At 38.8% G+C, this 19,838-nt stretch overlaps 1 protein-coding gene across 6 annotated transcripts in view; it reads left to right on the forward strand.

Moving 5' to 3' along the window:
* Positions 1-566: 566 nt before the first annotated feature.
* Positions 567-19,838, forward strand: part of FANCC (FA complementation group C) — a 78,388-nt gene continuing 59,116 nt past the window's right edge. The window contains exons 1-4 of one of the 6 annotated variants that reach the window (XM_038124213.1): positions 642-715; positions 2,637-2,803; positions 15,375-15,548; positions 17,097-17,184. In XM_038124213.1, coding sequence (XP_037980141.1) covers positions 15,384-15,548; positions 17,097-17,184 — 253 coding nt within the window. In that variant the 5' untranslated portion in view covers positions 642-715; positions 2,637-2,803; positions 15,375-15,383. Of the gene's footprint in view, positions 716-1,395; positions 1,449-2,636; positions 2,804-7,289; positions 13,466-15,374; positions 15,549-17,096; positions 17,185-19,838 lie in introns of those variants that run through there. The other 5 variants (XM_038124218.1, XM_038124215.1, XM_038124214.1 and 2 more) reach the window with 5 other exon arrangements.

The raw sequence follows: 19,838 nt of genomic DNA on the forward strand, positions 1-19,838 counted from the left end.
AAGACTGTGGGCAGGCACCCTGGCCTGGCCACTGCCAGCATTCAGTGCATGGCGGTCAAGAAGGCACAACCCACACTGGGGCCGCCATGTCTCCGTCACTTTGGTTTCCCTGTGGAGCCGCTCCCGAGCTGCACGTGCAGGTCGGACTGGCTTTGCCCACGTCACTGGTTTTCAGTGTGTGTTTTTCAGTGTGCCCAGTGAATTTTCAGTGTGCAGGCAACCGAGGCGCCTCAGTTTCGCTAGGGACCCCTGGGAGTGCACTGGCCCCGAAGACCGACAGGGCTCCTGCCACAGCTCTGCCTCTTGATGTCCCATGTTTGTGTCAGGACGCCAAGCGCGTGTGGCTGGGGCAGGCTGAATCACGGATTCAGAATCAAAGAACTATGGAGTATCCTGGGTTGGAAGGGACCCACAAGGACCATGGAAGTCCAACTCCTGGCCCTACGCAGGACATCCGCAAGAGTCACAGCATGTGACTGAGAGCCTTGTCCAAAGTCTTCTTTAACTCAGACAGGCTTAGTACTGGGAGGCCTGTTCCAGTGCCAGCCACCCTCTGCGTGAGCACCCGCCTCCCAAACCCCGCATCGCCCGACGAGCGCGGTCCCGGATCCCCGGAGGACAGGCGGCCCCGCCCCGCCCCGCCCCCCGCGCAGGCGCGGCTTGGGCAGCGGGGCAGCGCGCGCGAAAACGCCAATGGTGCGGCGCGGCGGGCGCGGTAAGCGGCGGCCGGGGAGGGAGACGGGGAGAGAGACGGGGAGGGGCGGGACGGAGCGGGCGCGGGGAGCTCCGGCGTGAACCTGCCCAGCCGCTGAAGGGAGCGGCGGCTACTCGCCCGTCCTGCCCCCGCTGGCCGCGCCGCGGTGGTAGCGGGCCGGGGGCTGTCGTGGTGGGAAGGGAACGCGCTAGTGCGGATCATCCGCCGGGCTCCGCGCCTCCCCTTCCGCGCTCCGCGGGAGCTGGCGGCGACGAGCCCGCCGGGGAAAGGGTGACATGGGCAACGAGGCGTCGGGCCGGCCCTCCGTGAGGCTTTGAGGTCGGCAGAGGAAGGTGGCCGGGCCTGCTCTACGTCCTGAGCGCTGCTGCCCGAGCTGCTGCGTGCCTCAGCCCTGTTGTTGTGGTGTCTGTGCCAGCGTGCCCTGTCCAGCCTGGCTCTGAGCACTTCCAGGGATAAGGCATCCCCAGTTTCTCTGGGCAGCCTGTGCCAGTGCCTCACCACTGTCTGGGTGAAAAGTTTCTTTCTAACATTTGGCCTGAACGTACTCTGTCTAAGGCCATTCCCCTTTGTCCTATCACTACGTGCCACTGTAAAAAGTCCATGTCCCGCCTTCTTGTATTCCCCGTGTAGGTACTATCTGGTACTGAAGACATCTGCAAAGAGAGACATCAACATCTGTGCTGTCTGCGTCTTGCTATTCCCCCTCCTTCTAGGGAGGAAACAGTGACAAAAGGTCATATCGTGAAATATGTGCAAGATCGGTGCAACAATAATACACTGATACCTTCCTAAATGGTTGAAAGAGGGAGGGGGATTTGTTTCTGATTCAGCAGACTTTGCCAACTTTTGTACTGTGCAATCGGACACAGACATCTGCTGTGGTGGAGGAACTCCAGTAGAGTAGGCTTTTAAGGAATACTGTCAGAAAATGTAGCTGGCCTTTTATTTAAACTAAAGATTAGGGAAGACAGATGTCCCATAAGTGCTGGGAGAATTTGACATTTTAAGTTTTGGGTTTGGTTCACAAATGTTGTTAATTAAACTTCCACTCCTCTCAAAAATTTTCCAAATGGCCATTTTTCATGTGGGAGGATAACTAAAATAACTAAAATGGCATAATGCTCTCTCTCTGAGAGTGAACAATCCTTTATGTAAAAGTACTATGATAATCTAGTGACAGGCTTTTGAAAAACAGGAGAACCTTCAGAATTTGGGACTTTTTTTCTGACATGTAATTAAAGGATCTTAAGCTGTCCCCCATGTATTTTGTTAAAAAAAGGCTTTATTGTCTGTGCCCAATAAATTAATTCAGTTTATGTTCTGAGTTACATGAATTACTTGCTCCATTATTTGGGTTTATGCTCATCGCCCCTTCTTAGCTCAAGATTGAAAAGTTGTGTCGTAAGAATTGATCACCGTACGGTATTTGAAGCAGGGGTGGAGACGTTGCTGAAGGCAGAGCGCGGGGCGCTGCCAAATCCATGGAATCCTGTTGGGTGCTGGCGGTGCTGGCAGGGCCTCGGGCGCCTTTGGCGCGGCGGGGCGGGTGCTCACTGCTGCCGCCTCCTGGTCAGCGGTGGCGCTGCGGGGCTGGGCCCCTCCGCGGGCACTTGACTCCAGAGGACGCGGCACTGGGAAAACCGGGGTCGTAAACGGATCCCGGAGGTTATCTTCTTGCTTACAAGCATGGATCCAGTTTTGGTAATAACTTCTGTGCTTTTTATCTTTGTATTCTCAGGAAGTGGGATGTGTGTGATTCTGCCTCTCTGTGTCTTTGGCTACTAAGGATTGAACATTGTAATTTTAACCAAGTGTGAAAGCAGGATAAAGATTTTATGGTGATTCTATTCCTATATATATATTCTAAAATTTGAAGGGAGGGTCAAAGAGAAAGACTGATATTCCCTGTGTTGTTGGACAGGAGTCCTCCAGGACTGGATCACCTCCCTTACAAAGACAGACAAAGAAATTTGGGACTGTTCAGTTTGAAGAAGAGAAAGTTACGTAGAGAACTCATAGCCACCTTCCAGTATCTGAAGAGGGCCTACAGGGAAGCTGGAGAGGGACTCTTCATTAGGAACTGCAGTGGTAAGGCAAGGGGTAAAGGGTTCAAACTGAAAGAGGGGAACTTTGGGTTGTATAATAGGAAGAAATTCTTTCCTCTGAGGGTGGTGAGACACTGGAACAGGCTGGCCCAGGAGGTTCTGGGTGCCCCATCCCTGGCAGTGTTCTAGGCCAGGCTACATAAATCCTTGAGCAACTGGTCTAGTGGGTGATGTCCCTGCCTGTGGCAGGGAGGGTTGAGACTAGATTATGTGTAAGGTCCATTCCACCTCCTTAACATTGTATGATTCTGTGATTCCATCTGGTCAGCACATGCATATGGAACAGCAGGGTGAATGCACATGAAATTAACCACACAGTACCATGGTGAAAGTGTCATAAGGAACACTGGTGGAGTTGGGGTGATGTTATGAGGAGTTACAGCAACAAAGGAAAGCATTGGATACAGTTGTTCCATCAGTGGAACAGCCTTGGGTGCTCAGTGTCCTTTTAAACTATAATTTCTTTTTCCCTAAGACGTATGTTTCAGTATACTGCCCTGCAATTGTGAAGGTGCTGCTTTTGGCAAAGGTGTCTTTCAAAAGACATTTGGGTGGAGGATCTTAAGAAGGGTGACAGAGATAGGTGAAACAAGATTTTCTTGAAACAGGAACTCAGGAAGTTCCTATTTCCTTAGAATCCTTTGATGTACATGGAATAATTTTTGGCATTTACAGGAAGATGTGTATATTGCATGAGATTGGTCCCAAATAAAAATCTACAGTTTTTTTCAGATGATTCTTAAAAAATTATTTTAAATGAATACAGCAGATTTTGTGGCAACGTGACTTAAACAGTGCGCAAAAGTGTGCCAGATTGTAAAGATCTTGTGACATGTATAAGTGGTAGAGCTCTCAAAAATCAAAACTTGAACGATTCAACTTTAACCAAGAAGGGTATTCCCAGACAATGTTTTTCAGTTAATGCTATAATAAATTGCTGTCATTGTTAATGTTATTAAAATGAAGACAATGGTAATACTCATTAAAAATCTGTAACTCCTTTCATGCAGCTTTGGGAATTAGAAAATTATTGGTGTTTGTGACTCGGTGGCACATACCACCAGCTTCCAAGAACACTTTAGGATCATACAGTTAGTCTGCTTTCTAAGTTACAGGAATGTACAGTATATTAAATATTATGAGGGTGCAAAATACTTATTATTATATTAATCATAAACTCAGTAAACATAAATAATAAATTAATAAAGAGAAATCTAGTTTATTTATATTAACAATCACAATTTGCTCTTCTGAATTTTGGAAGTTTTGATTACAGTATCTTTAAAATTTGTTCAAGAATTCTTTTACTCTGTGTAATAATAAAGGGCAGACTCATGTCAGATGCTGTTTGTGAGAAGTTTCTGTTAGTTTTTTGACTGTCAGCCTTGCGTATGGTTGCAGGGTTGTGGCATAGTACTTCTCCATGCATTTTTAACTTCCATTAGAAATTTTATTTCTAAGCAATACTGTGAGCTATAGTTTCATAATTCTACTAGTGATGAGTTGTACAGGTATTACTGGACACAGTCTAAAGACAGATTACTTGCTCAGGTGTAATCTGTGCAGCATCATTTATGGTAATCTTGCAAAATAAAGCCCACAAGGCTACTGCAGCAAAAGGAACTTTGTAAATCTTTGAGAGTACTAGATTTTTTAAAAAATGTAAATGGACTAAATCTGATGTCACCAAATATTTGGTTTTAGTTTATTTTTTTGTTGTTGTTTTTGTTTTTTTCTTTAAGTAAACAAGTATATGAGTAAATGTACTATTCTTTAAAATCAGAGCAGAACTAATCAAACTTCTGCAGAGGTGAAGCAGAGTGAGCCTTACTTAACTAACTTTGATTTCTTTAGTGTCATGTGTCAGAAGTGAGAATTGGATTCTTAGACTTCTGTCTCCTGAAGCCAAATTATAGTGCTGTCCTTCCTCCCTATTAGTAGATTCATTGGACATGTTTTTGTTTTATAAATCTTGACTAGCTGTGTGACAGTATTGAAGTATTCCAGATAGGACTTTAATAAGGTATCAACTAAATTGACATAAATGAGTGTCCAAGTAAAAGAGGCCAAGAGACATACCACTAGCTAGTACTTTTTTCCTATGCTGTACATTAGAAATTCTCATTTATCATCAACTGACCACATTCATAAGAAACTCATAAGAGAAAAATACAGCTTTAATTTCATGCCGGGGCAAAATTGTGAGGTTTTCGTGAATGGATGTGACAGGCATTATTGACAAGTCAGAGGATCCTCTGTAGCACATTAAAAAGTAAATGCTCATAAATTGTGGAGGAATAATTGACTGAAAATGCCACAAATCATTGTCTCATCGATTTGAATGTCAGTTCCCTGTCTTCAGTCTAAATGCCCACATAGCTAATTGTTGCTGCAGTATGAGTTTGACTGAGTGAATGACTGAAAGTCTTTGCTCTAGATGTTTCTGAGGAAACTTATCTCTTCTTGTTTGCAAGGAATGAATGGCCTGATTTAATGCCTGTGAATAGCATGAAACCTTTTCAATGGACTCCAGGGACAAGTATCTGTGGGAGTGTGTTAAGATAATGTACAACAAAAACGTGTAAATGTTGATGTGAATGTCATGAAGTTATTTTTATTCTTCTGAAGAATACATTTTACTTTTTCTGTCAGGTGTACTGAGTGCCATAAATACATCTTTATTCTGAAGATTTTATTCTGTGGCTATTTCTGAGTGTGAGTAGACCGAGAGAGAGGACGGGGGAAATCATGAGACTCTTTTCTTTTATGCCAGAGAAGTTCATTCTTTCATTTGCAGGCTTGCTTTTACTGTGGACTCTGTGAATACTTTTCACAGATTTTTTTACTTGCACTATTAAGCTGTCATTAGAGTTCATATAAAGGTAAGTATGTGTAATATAAACTGAAAAGAAGATATTTTTTGGGATTCTTGTGTGGTCATTTTCCTTTTGGTGGAATATTGACCATTATCTCATAAATTGTCATGTCATGCTTGAGGAGCTTAAGGTGAATAACAGATTATCTTTGAGGAAAGCCTTGAAAAACAGTGTTTCCTAATAGGCTAAAGTATATGAGATTTGTGTGTTTCATCTCTTTTTGTCATGTGTTTCCTCAGTGACTTTGAAGAAATTGTTTTCTGTTTGTTCCTCTGTTTCCTTATGCTTATGCAGAAATGCTTTAATTCTGTAGAACTGTGAGATTTCAATGAAAGGTATGTGTTTCATTACTAAATAAATATTAGAGGTTCTTATAAAAATTCTTAGTATGAGAATTAGAACCCAACTGTATGAGTAGCTCTGGATATCAGTGACACAGTCGGTATTTTACCTTATGTTCAAATACTTGAGATAAAGAGTTTGGAACACATCTTTTCATATATCTGTGTAAGCCAGGGGGACAGCTTGAATTTAGCAGTTGCATGACTATCATTGAAGCATTATTGGAAATATGAAGCCCCTTAATGTTCATTATTCAATTGAAGGAAGAAAGGCGAGTAGGCATTCTTCTCTGCATGTAAACAGGTTGTGTCCCTGTTGCTTTCCCTCCCAACCCCCACAGCTTAGCTGGAGGAAGATTATGTTCTGGCAGGAAATTTTTTACGTCTTCCCCTTGCCTCCTTGTAATTTACAGGTGGAAGTAAATGATATTCCTTGATACACTAATACAAAGGAATACACATTTTCTACTACATTACAGGTCATAAGTGACTCCTCTGATGAGAGAATTAATGTTCTTACTTGCTATGTACAGTTTAATGTATGTGCTTCTGTTCATGCTTGGACATGAGGGAATGGCTTTATAATGTATCTGTTAACTGCAGAACTTAAATTTCTGAAAAAGAAAGTACCAAGAATTGGTGTATATGCAACATCCCCATCACTGATGGCTCATAGTATGTAACTGACATGAAATGCTGCTTATTCCATGGTGAAACTTTGAATTGATCTTTACCTAGGTTTTTTCTTTGTTGGTTTTTTCCCCAGAGGAAGTGAATTTTAAGGAAATAAGTTTCTCTGTATTCCGCTCAAGCAGTATACAAATACAAGTTGACAGAAGAGGAGGTTCTGTGATGAGGGAAATTTGGGTGATTGGTTTGGTTCATGTTCAGACCAGAATAGAACAGAATGGACTATTTTGTTGGGACAAAAATCATCTAGTCAAATTGCCTGACCAATTTACAGCTGAACAAATGTTAACTTTGATACTAAATGTGTTGACCAAATGCCTCTTTTTAAGGCACTTGACAGACATGGAGCAAAAACCACATGTGTAGGAAACCTCCTCCAGTGTTTGACCACTCTCCTGGTAAAGAAAGATTTCCCAGTGTCCAGCCTGAACATCCTGTGATAAAGCTTGAATCATTCTCACATATCCTGTTACTGGATTTCAGGAAAACCTGGGAGCAGACCATCACTCCCGCTCCAGGTCCCCTCCTCAGGGAGCTGTACTGAGCAATGAGGTCACCCCTTCTCTCCAAACCAGACAAACCCAGAGCCCTCAACTGCTCCTCACAGGATGTGCCTTCCAGCCCTTCCACCAGCTCTGTTGTCCAGCCTTTTATTGATGAAAGGCTTAATTTTTCTAATGTAGTTACTTGGTAAGCTCTTACGTGGATGGGCTTCTCGCTGTCTTGAAAGCTTAATGTGAAATTTAGGCTTCATTGAGACTAACAAAAATTTTGCCATTGATGTAAACCCGACCAGCATTTCATTCCTTTTCTTGTAACCTGCAAAATATGATCTGAATTATGTGGCATTTAGACTGCTGTTATCAGAGACCCATACACAATTGGTGTGTGATGCTACTGTGTTAGTGAAGCTAAAGTGGTGTTAGCAATAATTGGACTTTCTGCAAAGTGCTGTAAAAATATTTTTATGTTGCCAAGTGCCTGAGAAAGTTCTGCCTTCTGTAGTTTGAAGGCTTGATCAGACCTAGTGTCTCTTTCCAGAATTGCCTTTATTCTTTGCGTAGTTGTTTCAGCTGCAATTTCCCGTGTGTCATCTTTATTTCCATTGTTGTCACAGAAGTGAGCTGAAAATTAGGTGAACTGAATGAAAAGGCCCTGTCCAACAAACTAAAAAATCCAAGGATATTTGACCAATAATTTTCATTAGCAATATCCCCCCAAAAACTTTATTCCACAAGCGCTGGGAGAGATTGCTACATTCTAGTGATCTGAGTTACTAATGGTCTTGTCAGGTGTACGATTTAGATTGCAAGACAAAATACATAAACCTTACTGAGGAAATGTATTGAAAGGAGATGTGCTTCACACCCCCTTCTGTTCCTCCATTTCTAGAAAACTGTGAAGGTGTGTGCTTGTTTATGCTTCTGTACACCATGCTGCACATTTTCAGGATGTAAATTTTAGCTTTGAGGCGTATTGTTGTTACCTCTGTGTTTGATTACTGATAAGAGGAAAGCAATCCATGTATGGAAGAGCAAGCAAGGAATTAAGGGATGAGCTAGCAGCCCTAGAAACTAGCTAGCTAGTTTCTTTCAAGTCTGGGTTTTGTTTTGGAAGGTCATATTGATCTGCTTAGTATCAATGTGCACTGGTCAAATCTGGGATTTGCCTAATAGCCTTGAAACAAATTTTGAGTTTGTGCATTCATCTGATTCCCTGTGTTGTAGTATGGATAGCTTTATGTAAGTCTTGCTGCATTTTGTTCTGGCTTCTGCTGACAGTGAAATACTTCTAAACTAGGACATGGTATGTTTTGGTAATTTGTTGAATTGCAGAGTCTTCTGCCAGAGATGTAAAGGTATCTTACTTTATTGCCTGTTTTCTCCTCTTAAATTTAACTTTTAAAAAAAGTGCTAGTGGTGTTGGAGTATTAGTAACTTCTTTGGTGTGTTCCTTGCAGGTGTGGCTTACAGTAGATTGTGATCAGATTTTTTATTCAGTTTGTTCCTAAAAATCCATTATGTGGGTTGGTACTTACGTATTTTGTGTTTGAAAGTATAGTTGATTGCCTTCTTGCCCTGTTAAGATTCGTTATGGGGAGTAAAATGCAGTGATACCACTCCTGCTTTCACTGTCCTGTGGGCAGAAGATAAGAGTTAGATGGATGTGCTGAGATATTATTTCTGCTTTTCCCAATAAAAAGAGGGTTTTATTCTTCGTTTTCAAGACTCTTGAAATGGGGTAAGGTTAGAGGGACAATCTACTGCTACAAGATGAGCTATTGGAACCAGAAAGTTTTAAAATTAACTTTTGTGTGAAGGCAAATAAATTATATTTTTGGGGTCGTGAAGCCTGATTAATGGAAATCACAGAACATGCTGAGTTGGAAGGGACCCACAAAGATCATTGAGTCCAGCTCCTGGCCCTGCACAGGACACCCTAAGAGTTATAACGTGTGCTGACAGCATTGTCCAAATGCTCTTGTCAGGCTGCTGCTGTGACCACTTTCCTGGGGATCCTGTTCAGTGCCCAGCCAACCTCTGGTAGAGGAAAGCTTTATCATGATCATACAGTCCTTTTGCGGGGGGAGGGAGATGTAATGTTTTCGAAGTATCTGAGAAAGGGAGATCTTGCATGAATCCCAGCAAAGCTTGCTTCCTCAGGGCATCAAGTCTTCTCTAGACCTGCAGAGCAACAGAATGCAACTGGAAGTATAATTCTGCAGTTTGCAATGATACTCAGATGAAAACTGTGCAAGAGGTTTAATATATATGCTGTCCACAAAATTAGCTCTTCTAGGAGCCACATTTGCTTAAACATGAAAACTGAGCTCTTCTTCCTGTGAGACCTGATAATGTAATTCAGAAGGCAACTCTGTTAAATTACCAATTATCAGAGTAAATAGAAGAAACAAATGTAGAGAAGGAAAATAGAACAGTTAATTACTTTCTCCAGGAGAATTTTTAGTCTAAACATTGAATAAAAATGTTAGCCACCTTGTTGACAGCCAGGTTTCACAGGTTGCTTAGCCAATATTGATTCCTTTGTTTTGGTGAAATTCTGTCCTTTATTTTTATTTCCAGGGGAAGGTATAGTAGCATGCAATTTGTTTTAATTTGGAAAGTGTGCATGTAGATAGGCAGTTTTCTATAATAGTTGTTTTTTCTTGCTCTAAAATATCTGTGGATGTAGGCACAAAGAGAAATAGGCTAACTTATTTTTATGTGAAAAGTTACTAAATAAAAAATGAACACTAACCAACACTACTTGTCAGCACACAAGTCTAAAATTGAGATGGAAGTTATTCTGTTGATTATTCTTGACTGCTGGACTGCCAGTGTGTGTAGATTAGACTTAATACCAACCTATAAACCAGCCTGTGAAACTAATTTCTCAACAAGGTATACTGGGAAATAAGATGACAGGAATAAATAATTTTTATAGTAATAGCTTTTAATTTTCATACTTAAAACTAATAATAGTTTTAAATTTTCACATAGTCTTTACTACTCCTGGGCCTTTGTGAAGTTTCTAAAAAATGTTTTTTTCCCTAATAAGCTATTTCTAAAATTTATTTTGGGGAGGCTGGTAACAGATTGTCTTTAGAGTAGGAAATAACTTATGTTTGCTCTTACCTCCTATCTAAGTATATATTGAATTTTCTTCTGTTCTTGGCAAGCAGGAGACTTGATAAAGTGAAGATGAAAAATATACCTGAGACCAAGGTAAAGAAATAGATATTCTATGTAGAGAAGTAATAAATGAGAAAATGGTAACAATGTTCAGGGTAATTGCTACTTTTTTTTCCTCTTGGCATAACCTCAGAATATCCTTTAGGTAGTAAATTTGTGACATGATTATAATAATCTTTGACACACTGAAAAAGTTAATACTCTTTAGTTGTATTACTGTATCAACTGTGCTGTAGCACAATCAAGGGTGATTGAAGAGTAAAAATGATGGTATCTTTTGATTATATAATATACTGAAGTGCTCCTATTTGGTAATATTAGTCTCCTAATATCTATTAGAGTAATAAATATGCACAAAAGGACTGTTCTACTGCTTTTGTAAGTATTGAAACCCCTTAAAATAGTTTGGAATTTGGAGTGTATATTTATATATTTTGTTATCTTAATGGTAACCTTTTGTGCTTCTGGCCACTGGGCCCTGACATCATAAGATGTCTTATGTTTTCTTATTTTGTGTTTTTCCTCATAAGCTAAGGTCGCTGGTGGGTAGGATATAAGAGAGGAGGAGGAAAGTAAAATGTTCATTTAGATCATGGAGCTACTTGTTATTGATTCAAAGTGAGAGCTTTATACCTTGAATACAAGTTTTAGTCATCTTTATTTGGAATGCTGTGACATAAGAAAATATTGTACTTAACAGTACCTCAAAGATCCTTCTACTTAAAAGTCTTTATTTAAATTTAACAGCTGAATTTACAAGATTAAATAGAAATAAATTTATGAACGTTTAATTTTGAAATTTTGTAATCTTTGTGAACCTACTTAAGCAAGATTTAGGGACTTTGCCTCAAGATCTGGTAACAAAAGTTAGTGACTAAAGTGGTGTGTTTCAGACACTATGCTGAGAGCTCTGTTGACAGAATAAAATTCCTTTTTAGAAATGCTGACGTTGACTTCTGAAAGCTATAATGAGATCCTCATACCAGAGCTCCACAAGGTTCCATGTGCATGAAAGTGTGAAGCCAGGAGGGTTTGCCTGGGGGTTCTCAGAGAGGAGGACTAAAGACTTCTTACTAGAAGTAAAAGATACTGAAAGATGATTTGCCATGTTGTGAAGAACCCAGTCAAAATGAGAATCAGTTTCTGATTTTTGGCAGCTAAAATGAGTCCTTAATAACTGAAAAGAATGGAAATTAATCTGAAAGAGACTTTAGGAATATACTTGTCAGTGTTGTAAGTCAAATTATTAATCAAGTATTTATTGTCTGTGATTCCTGTAGCTCTTCTAATGTGTTTTATATGATACTGAGACCTGAACATTTAAGTTACCTTTGATTACCTAGCAGTTTTTTATTTCTCTGATAAACCATATCCTATATCCTATGATGGTTTTTGAGATTAAATCTGTATCTCTGGTATGCTTGCTTTTTAATCAGGTTATTCATACATTCACGGTATTTATACATACACAGTAGCTTTACTGTTTTCCAGTAATGTTGGGGTGAAGACAAGAGTAAGCTGTATTAATCAAATTGCTATTTTCAGGACTAGATGCTATAGTTGAAGTAAACAATCAATAAAATCACTATTTAATTGTAAATTTCTAGTGAAAACAAACAAGTACAGCTTAAAAATCATGCTATTGGAAACAGAGCACTATTGGAAATAGTGTGGAATATGTGGTGTTGTGGCCGAAAATCTTAATGTCTGTTAAATTAGTCACATTCTGGATCAATGATAAATTGAAGCACATAATAAATGCTAAACAAGGGCCAGTGGCCTATATGAATAGTGCAGCAATTCCTAGAAATGCCAGGTTATTGCATTCTTCTGTTGATCTCAGCATAATTTTATGAAAAATGTGAATTGGTGGTATTCCAAAATGGGCAGCAGCAATGCCTTTAGTATTTTTGGTGGTTATAATTCTTTAAAATCTACATTCAACCCTGAAATGAGTTCAGTGGATTGGAGTATGGTACTAACAATGCCGAGGTTGTGGGTTCCATTCCTAAATAGACCATTCCCTTGAAAGTTAGACATGGTGATCCTTATGGGTCCTTTCAACTCAGAGGATTCTGTGACTGTGTAATAGTTGCTGTAAGGGATTCTGCTACCATTAAATCTAGAAGAGTAGTTCTTGTCCAGAGCTTTACAGAAGTGCACAACCCTTCCTCCTCCCACTCACCCCAAAAAGTGCAAAGATCTTTACATGTCCCTCTAAATGGTTATTCAAAAGGTGCACTGAAGATTACATCTTCTCTTAATTGTAGGGATCATTTGTTCCTTGTTGCTGATATATTAGGATTTTTAGCAGTTTCATAAAATTGATTGCATAGAAAAACGCATATATTTGTGCTTTAATCCACTTTGGAAATGCATATAAAACTGACTCCTCTATTTTTTTACCCATAAATGTATCCATGAATTGAGCATTAAACTGCAGTTAACATTTCTGAACTCTGCTTTAGAAACAGCGCAGTGTTTCATTTTCATCAGAAAATTATGCAAAAGGATCAAGGCCAGGACTGATCCTTCTGAGGATAGGTTCTGAACCCTAGATTTTATAGCTGGAGTTTTTTTGGTCCAGGTCCTTCATTTGTGCTTTCATGCAACAAGGTGAGGGCTTTGAATAGCACTGAATGTAGAGCTGCTTTGTCTTGTGTGTGATTATTGCAAGTCTGTTGATGGAGAATACTTTTCTCATCTCCAAAATATTCAGATATTTTAAGGGAGTTAGCTATCAGAAACAGGAAAAATTCACACTTGCAGTTATCAGCATAGAGGAGAGATACACTTCTAAGTGTATTTCTCTTCTAAGGAGAGATACACTTCCACTTATAATTTGTGCTGTTGGTTTTGGTTTTTTTAATAGTAGCAGTACTTAAAAAAAAAAAAAAAAGAAAAAAAAGAATGTGCAGTCCAGTTTCCTTAGCTGTAATAACCAGGGAGACAAAACGCCTTTCTTACTGGAGAACTGCGAGCTCAGACTTCTGGAAAAAGAAGAGTGATGGCTGTGCCATTCTGCATACTGAAGTAGTAGAAACAGGTAAAACAGGTACTCAGTATATTGGATTATCCTGCTTGATTTGCTTTACTTGGATTCTCAATTAATACTTAATCAACTCATTATAGGCCCTAAAATGCTGGAGTTTTTGTGCTTCCTCTTTTTTTTTTTTTGATTTTTTTTTTTCCTTTTTATCTTCATTCCTAAAAGTTTTAGGAGCCATTTTATTAGGGGATTGATTTTTTAGTCATTTGGTAGGATTCATCTTGTCTGGGAACATCAAGTAGGCTCATTAATTTAACCACATGTGTTAGTTCACTTCCTGACTTCAATTTGTTCTGAAAGTCTTTCTTATGTCCCTGTGGTGATAAAAGTGTTTGATGGTGAATTGCCTCTGGGACCTGTGTCGCTTCAGCCAGCTGCTGTGATGGAGAGTCTCATAGCGTGTTTTGGTACTCAGAGAAGATCAGTAACGTCTTGGTACTGCACGAATCCCTAAAGAGCTCTGCTGACAGCAACAGTGGCAGATAAAAATGGGAGTGTAGTAAAGAACACAAGAGCAGTGGATTTGCTTACTTGTCTTTAAACAAATTTGGGGCAAATGCATATTGTACACTAGCAATCCAACAGCTTAACCTCAATTTTATTTTTCACTTTTTTTTTTTTCTGGACAGGATTTAAACTCAAATGATAGTTGTGATTCACTAGGGATTATGTATGTATGTATGTATGTATTTATTTATTTATTTCTCATAGTAATTAAACAAGCTTATTAATTATCTTCAAATTTTTATCTGGCTGAGATTAGCATGCTGTACAAATCCTGTGTTTGTAAGGGTTAGCTGTATAAAGCAAGCTTGGTTTGCAGGGCTGCTGTGGAGGTTCTGGTTTATTTTTTTGGTTCATAGCTTGCAAAGATACATATTCATTCATTTCTTGGCATCTGTGAGTGTCTAAATTTGTCTCCAAGTGGGCAGCAATTCATTTCTGAAAATTGCCCCTACATTCTGTTAATTGGCAGTTGTCTTTACAGTTCTGACAGAAAGAATAATGATTGAAAGGCTACAAGAGCTCATTTGGTCTTCCAGCCTATGAGATTTCTTTCAGAGGGATTTAAAGGTTGTTGTACTGCCTGCGGTGTTATTCTCTGTCCTTCTGTCAAAGAAAAATAATAGCAAAGCTGAAAAAATTTTATGCTGATTTTTGGTATCTTCTACTGGTGCAGTTTGGTTAGGTTTTAATGTTCTGGCTTGGTGATAGTGCTTATCCTGCAAAGACCAGTTTTTTAGAGTGAAGTGTGCCATAGGATGTAGATCATTTATGGTACAGCTTCCATTCAGAACTGGGTTATATGCAAAGCTGCATACGGTTCTATTTTTTCCCTCTTACTTGTATGGTATAGAAGGAGAAACAGATCTGAAATATTAAATTTATTAGTTTCTGTTAAGGAGAATACACTTCTTTCACATAAAGCTAATGATCAATTGCAAGTACAGAAATTAAAATGATCGAAGACCTTCTAGTGCCTTTTGTTTTGATTGAGCTTAATTTTAGTACTTTCATTTATCTTGGAACAAGCATTTTTAATTTTTCATAGCATTTGAAACAAATGCGCACTCAAATTATTCTACAATTCTGAGTGAAATATTGATGATGACAAATTTGGATAAGAAAAGCCTGAAACACATCTGGGTGTAACATTTATTCCAAGATAATTTACTGATTACTGTGCCCCCTTTGGTACTTTGTCATGATGGGGTTATTAGTTCAACTTCTTAATATTGCAAATAAAATTACCAGCCTTATGAGATGTAAACAGACACTCCCTACACCCCATTCTTGTCTTGTGTGCACACAAAAAAGGTAGCAGAAATCCTCTCTTTGTATATTCGTTCCTGGTTGAAGCCAGTGCTCAGTGCTGCCTGATGTGGAGTTAAAATCTTTTTTTCAGGATTGTGTAATGGCTCAGGAAACTGCCGTGCCCAAACTGAACTTTGAGTATTGGTTGGACAAAGCTATTGAATGGGGTCAAGCCACTACTTTGGAATCCCAGAAAGATGTGTGCCTACACTTGCCGCAGCTCCAGGAATTTCTTCATCAGCTTTATGAAACAATAAAACATTTGGTAAGTGACTTTAGAAGAAAGAGTGACCTGTTTTGAAGAGGTCCTCTGAAACAATTTGCACCATGTTTTGACAAAGCCAGAAAGTAACAGTAGCAAAAAGGTTTGTCTTGTTGACCTGAGGTACTACTGGATCAGAGGGGCAAACTGGGGAAAGAGTCACAGGTAATGCAAACAGGAGTGTGCTTCCTGTTTTCCTGATTTATTGTAAAAGGGGCTTTTTCTTCTTGATTGTTTGATGTCACGTGAAGTTTCCCAGCCAATGCTCTAGCCTCTTAAAATGTCTTTAAATAAAGAAGAATTTGATTCTGGTCGTCAGGTCATAAATTGGATGATTTAAAGGCCTTAACATGCAAAACTGTGACTGATCCTTTAAATCTTAGGGGGTCTGCTGACATGTTAACCCCAGTGTTACGGCACACACTGTGAATTCTAGCAGCATGGTCAGATCACTGGCATAAGCTGCTGCCTGTTCTGTTTATTGATTTAATTATTGTCTGCACTCATTTGAGTAAAAGTAGTTGTTCATGTTTAGTTGCTAGTATGTTTTTCTAAGTATCACTTATTCAGTGTATATATTCAGTATAATGAGCCTTAGAAGTACTGTGTTATGGCATAAGGCTTGGTTCTTGTAGAAGTTCTTTTTTAAAAATACTCTTATCTGTAGACTGCAGAGTGAGGTTTGTTTCTGAGCTGACTTTAAGTGTTAAATTTTAAGTAAAAGGTTTTGGGGGAGTGGAGTTTCTTCCTATATTTGTATTTCTTTTTCCTTAAGGAGGAAAAAATGTTGCTACTTCATGTAATCCAAGGCATGGTCTGAAATGGACTTTGTGAATATGGCCCCAGAAAGTCTTGGTCTAGCCCCAAGCATGAGACAATGTCAGGAATTTATTGTAGTAGCAGGAGATGCTTATCATCCCTGCTACTTGTATGTTATCTCAGCACTGCACTGTTTTTCAAAGCCTTCATGTATTAGTAAAGCTACAAATATGGAAAAATAAGACTGACTACACAGGATTGTATATAAACTACATTGTCTACTACTTCTATAGTGAAACGGCTTTCTATTTGGTTCGAAGTTACATGTCAGTTTGTTAACTAGCTAGTTTTTAAGGAAGTTAATTTAGAGAAAGCGAACAAAAGTAGCAAAGATAATTTTCTGCCACAGTAGATAGTAATTTCTTCAGAAACTGTGAGACAGTGTATTATAACAAGGACGATCAACAAAAATGCGTGTTAATTAGGCTTTTAATACAACGAAATTGTCTACTTGCTATTTACTAATACTGATCTGCTTGCTGGATGTGAGGCAAATGAACAAATTTTCTAACATAGTTAAGTATTAGGTAAGAAAATTACCTAGGTTTTAACTTACTTGAGTGATGACATTATAGAAAATCTACATACCTGCAGGTGTTTTGCTTTCAGAGCATTTCACAGTATAATAACTGGGATTGTAATTTACAACAGTGACGGTTAACTGTCATTAACGGTTCTCTTAACCTACTTTTGATGTGCAATATATTTACTATCTTTTTGTTTGTGTTTTAGCAGGGTCCCACTGTAGCAATCCAGCAGTTCCCTTTAATTGGACAACTTCTAGGAAGGCTTTGTTGGAATCCTTTTGTTATAGGATATGGTAAGAATGTGTTATGAAATTTCTGCAGCAATTCCATAAATTTTATTTTGTAGAAATTAGGAAAATATGAGTTGTTATATACTATGATTTTTATTCCATAAAAACACAGCATTCTTTTTTACTGAAGTAAAATTTTGAGATGAAAAGGCTATCCATGTTATTTAAAATATATGGGCTACAGAAATGTTAAATTCACCTTTGGCTCTAATTAATTTCATGGTTTAGGTACGGAATCTTGGCTTGGGACCAGTAGGTTTTAAACCCAGTGAGTGTTTATGTGCATCATGATTTCCATTCTCATTTTTTGTTGTATTGATTGCATTTTGCTGGAGTCTCAAAATGTACAAAATCTAGTGCTTCAAATTACTTTCAACAGAAGTGTCTTTCCATGTGTATCAGAATATACATGTGTGCTAAGATAGAAGAAGTAACTTCTCTGATATGTATGTTTTGTAATTAATCTATGTTATGATTTTGTTTTTATTGAATCCTTACGATGTGTTTTCCCCATCCTTAGCTAGTGAAAATGCACATAGAATCTAAATTAAAACAGTAAAGTAGTAACATAAGAAAAAGTCATATGGAAAAACGAAATGCTCTTACAGGTGGTGAATATGTGTATGGGTGAGAATATAGAAGAAAAAATACACTTGGAAAACTGTTAGGGGGGAGGAGACACTCCTTGTGCTATGTCATCAACAGTTCTGATGCATTTTTCAGGAACTGAGACATCAAATTTTTGATAAATTACTTGGGATCTCATTTAAGCAGAAAACTGATTCTGGGCTTCCCTGTGAGCCCCTTAAAAACTTTTTGTCAGACTTTTGCTCTTATAACAACAACAAATAAAAAAAAAGGAAAGAAAAGAAAAATAAATAACATTATGTCTCTTCTGCTTTATGCTTCCTTTTGGGGAAATACAGAAAGGGGCAACTTTTTTTCATCTAGAAGGGCTTCTTAAGTCAAGTACGGCATACATCTTCTGTTTAGGCTTTGTCTTCTAGAGAGCACCAAGCACAGGCAAAGTGAACTTGTCTGTAAAACTCATAGTAGATGTGTGTAATGTTAGCATTTCACCTCTGAAAGCAAAATTTGGGAAGGAACCATAGGTTTAGACATAGACCACTTCTGCAGAGCAACAAATATGTGCGTTTTGAAAAGCCTTTTCTTACTATGGAGAGGTTTCCCTTCTAATCATAGTTTTTGAGTATGTTGGTAACCATTGATGTTTACATGCTTGGCTTCTAAGTTTTTGTTTGGAATATGCAAGTCTTCAGATGGTCAGTTTTTCTGAGCTGACAGTATATTGTGTTATAGAAAGTAGCTTCACCTCATCAGTCTTGAAAGCCATCTGTGTCTGGTTTTGGCTCCTTTTCACAAAAATCCCAGCAGTACATTCTTGGTTTCTTCTACTTCTTTCCTCTTTTTTGTGTTCCTTCAGCATTTTCTGAAGCTGCAATTTGAACTTCTTCTGTAATTTGGTCATTACCTCTGAAGTTTGCTTAATGATGAAGTCTTACTACAAATTTTTTTTTTGTCTCCAAGTGATAAGCCAGCCAGAGAGCTTTACTTGGTCAAAATGGAATCCTTCAATTTAATGCTTAAAGATTTTCTGACGTCAATAGATTTGAAGATGTCTGCTTATACATTCCCACCACTTCCTTTTCTTAGAGCCACCTGAGCTCTCTTTGGACTGGTGGCATTTTAGATTCAGCAGTTTTTCATTTGGTTTGGCACTGGTTCTGAAGATATTCTTTAAGATAGTGCTGGCTATAGCAGATGCTGACTCTCAAGTGGGTTTCATATAATTTCTTATTTGGATAAATAGCTCATTCAGGCATGTGTCGAGACCAGGCCACCCTCACAGAAGAAGGAACTAATTTTGCTCAATTCAGTCTTTCATACTGAAAAATGGAGCTGGAAAAACATTATACTTTTGCATCATGTCCAAACCACAATACCTATCACCTTAGATGAATGTCTGTTGGTGCTGGAAGCTGACATGGCTCACCACTCAGTGCAGGAAGCATAGTCTCTGAGGGAAAATAATCTCCTCATAAACACTCCTGAGGAGGAGGTGACCAAGTTAGCCTTATTTACAATGCTAATGTGAGGGAGGCATGACTGAAGAAAATCTCGTGGCTGTACTTGTGGTCTTGAACCATGAGGGATAGAAGAGGAATTCAGTTTTGGTTAGGAATTCCAGTGGTGGTGTTTATTCTGTTTGGATGTTTTTTTGTTTATTTGTTTTTTTGGGTTTGGTTTTTGTTTTCTTTGTTTGTTTGGGGGTTTTTGTTTGGTTTTTTGGTGGGTTGTGTGATTATCTTCTCGGTAGAACCCTTCTGGTTTGAGTTTTGAGCCCAAATGTCTCGAATCCCAAACTAGTACTATAAATGCTGGGAGGTTTCTTGGTGGCTCTGTATGTTGGTATATGTGTGTGAGCATGCAGGCTTGGGAATGGACTCATTTCAACAGAAAGTTCAGTTTTAGCTAGTCCACATTTTGTGATATGTTTCAATAAAATTTTACAACAAACTCTACAGTATTTTTGGCTGTACGATTAGGGTTTTCTTTCTTCTGTCTGGCTGCAGGGTATTTATAAACTTAATGTGCTTGGGATGATTGAGACTACATTGTGTTATGAGAAAAACATA

The sequence above is a fragment of the Motacilla alba genome, chromosome Z, assembly GCF_015832195.1.
Source record: "Motacilla alba alba isolate MOTALB_02 chromosome Z, Motacilla_alba_V1.0_pri, whole genome shotgun sequence".
NCBI lineage: Eukaryota > Metazoa > Chordata > Aves > Passeriformes > Motacillidae > Motacilla > Motacilla alba.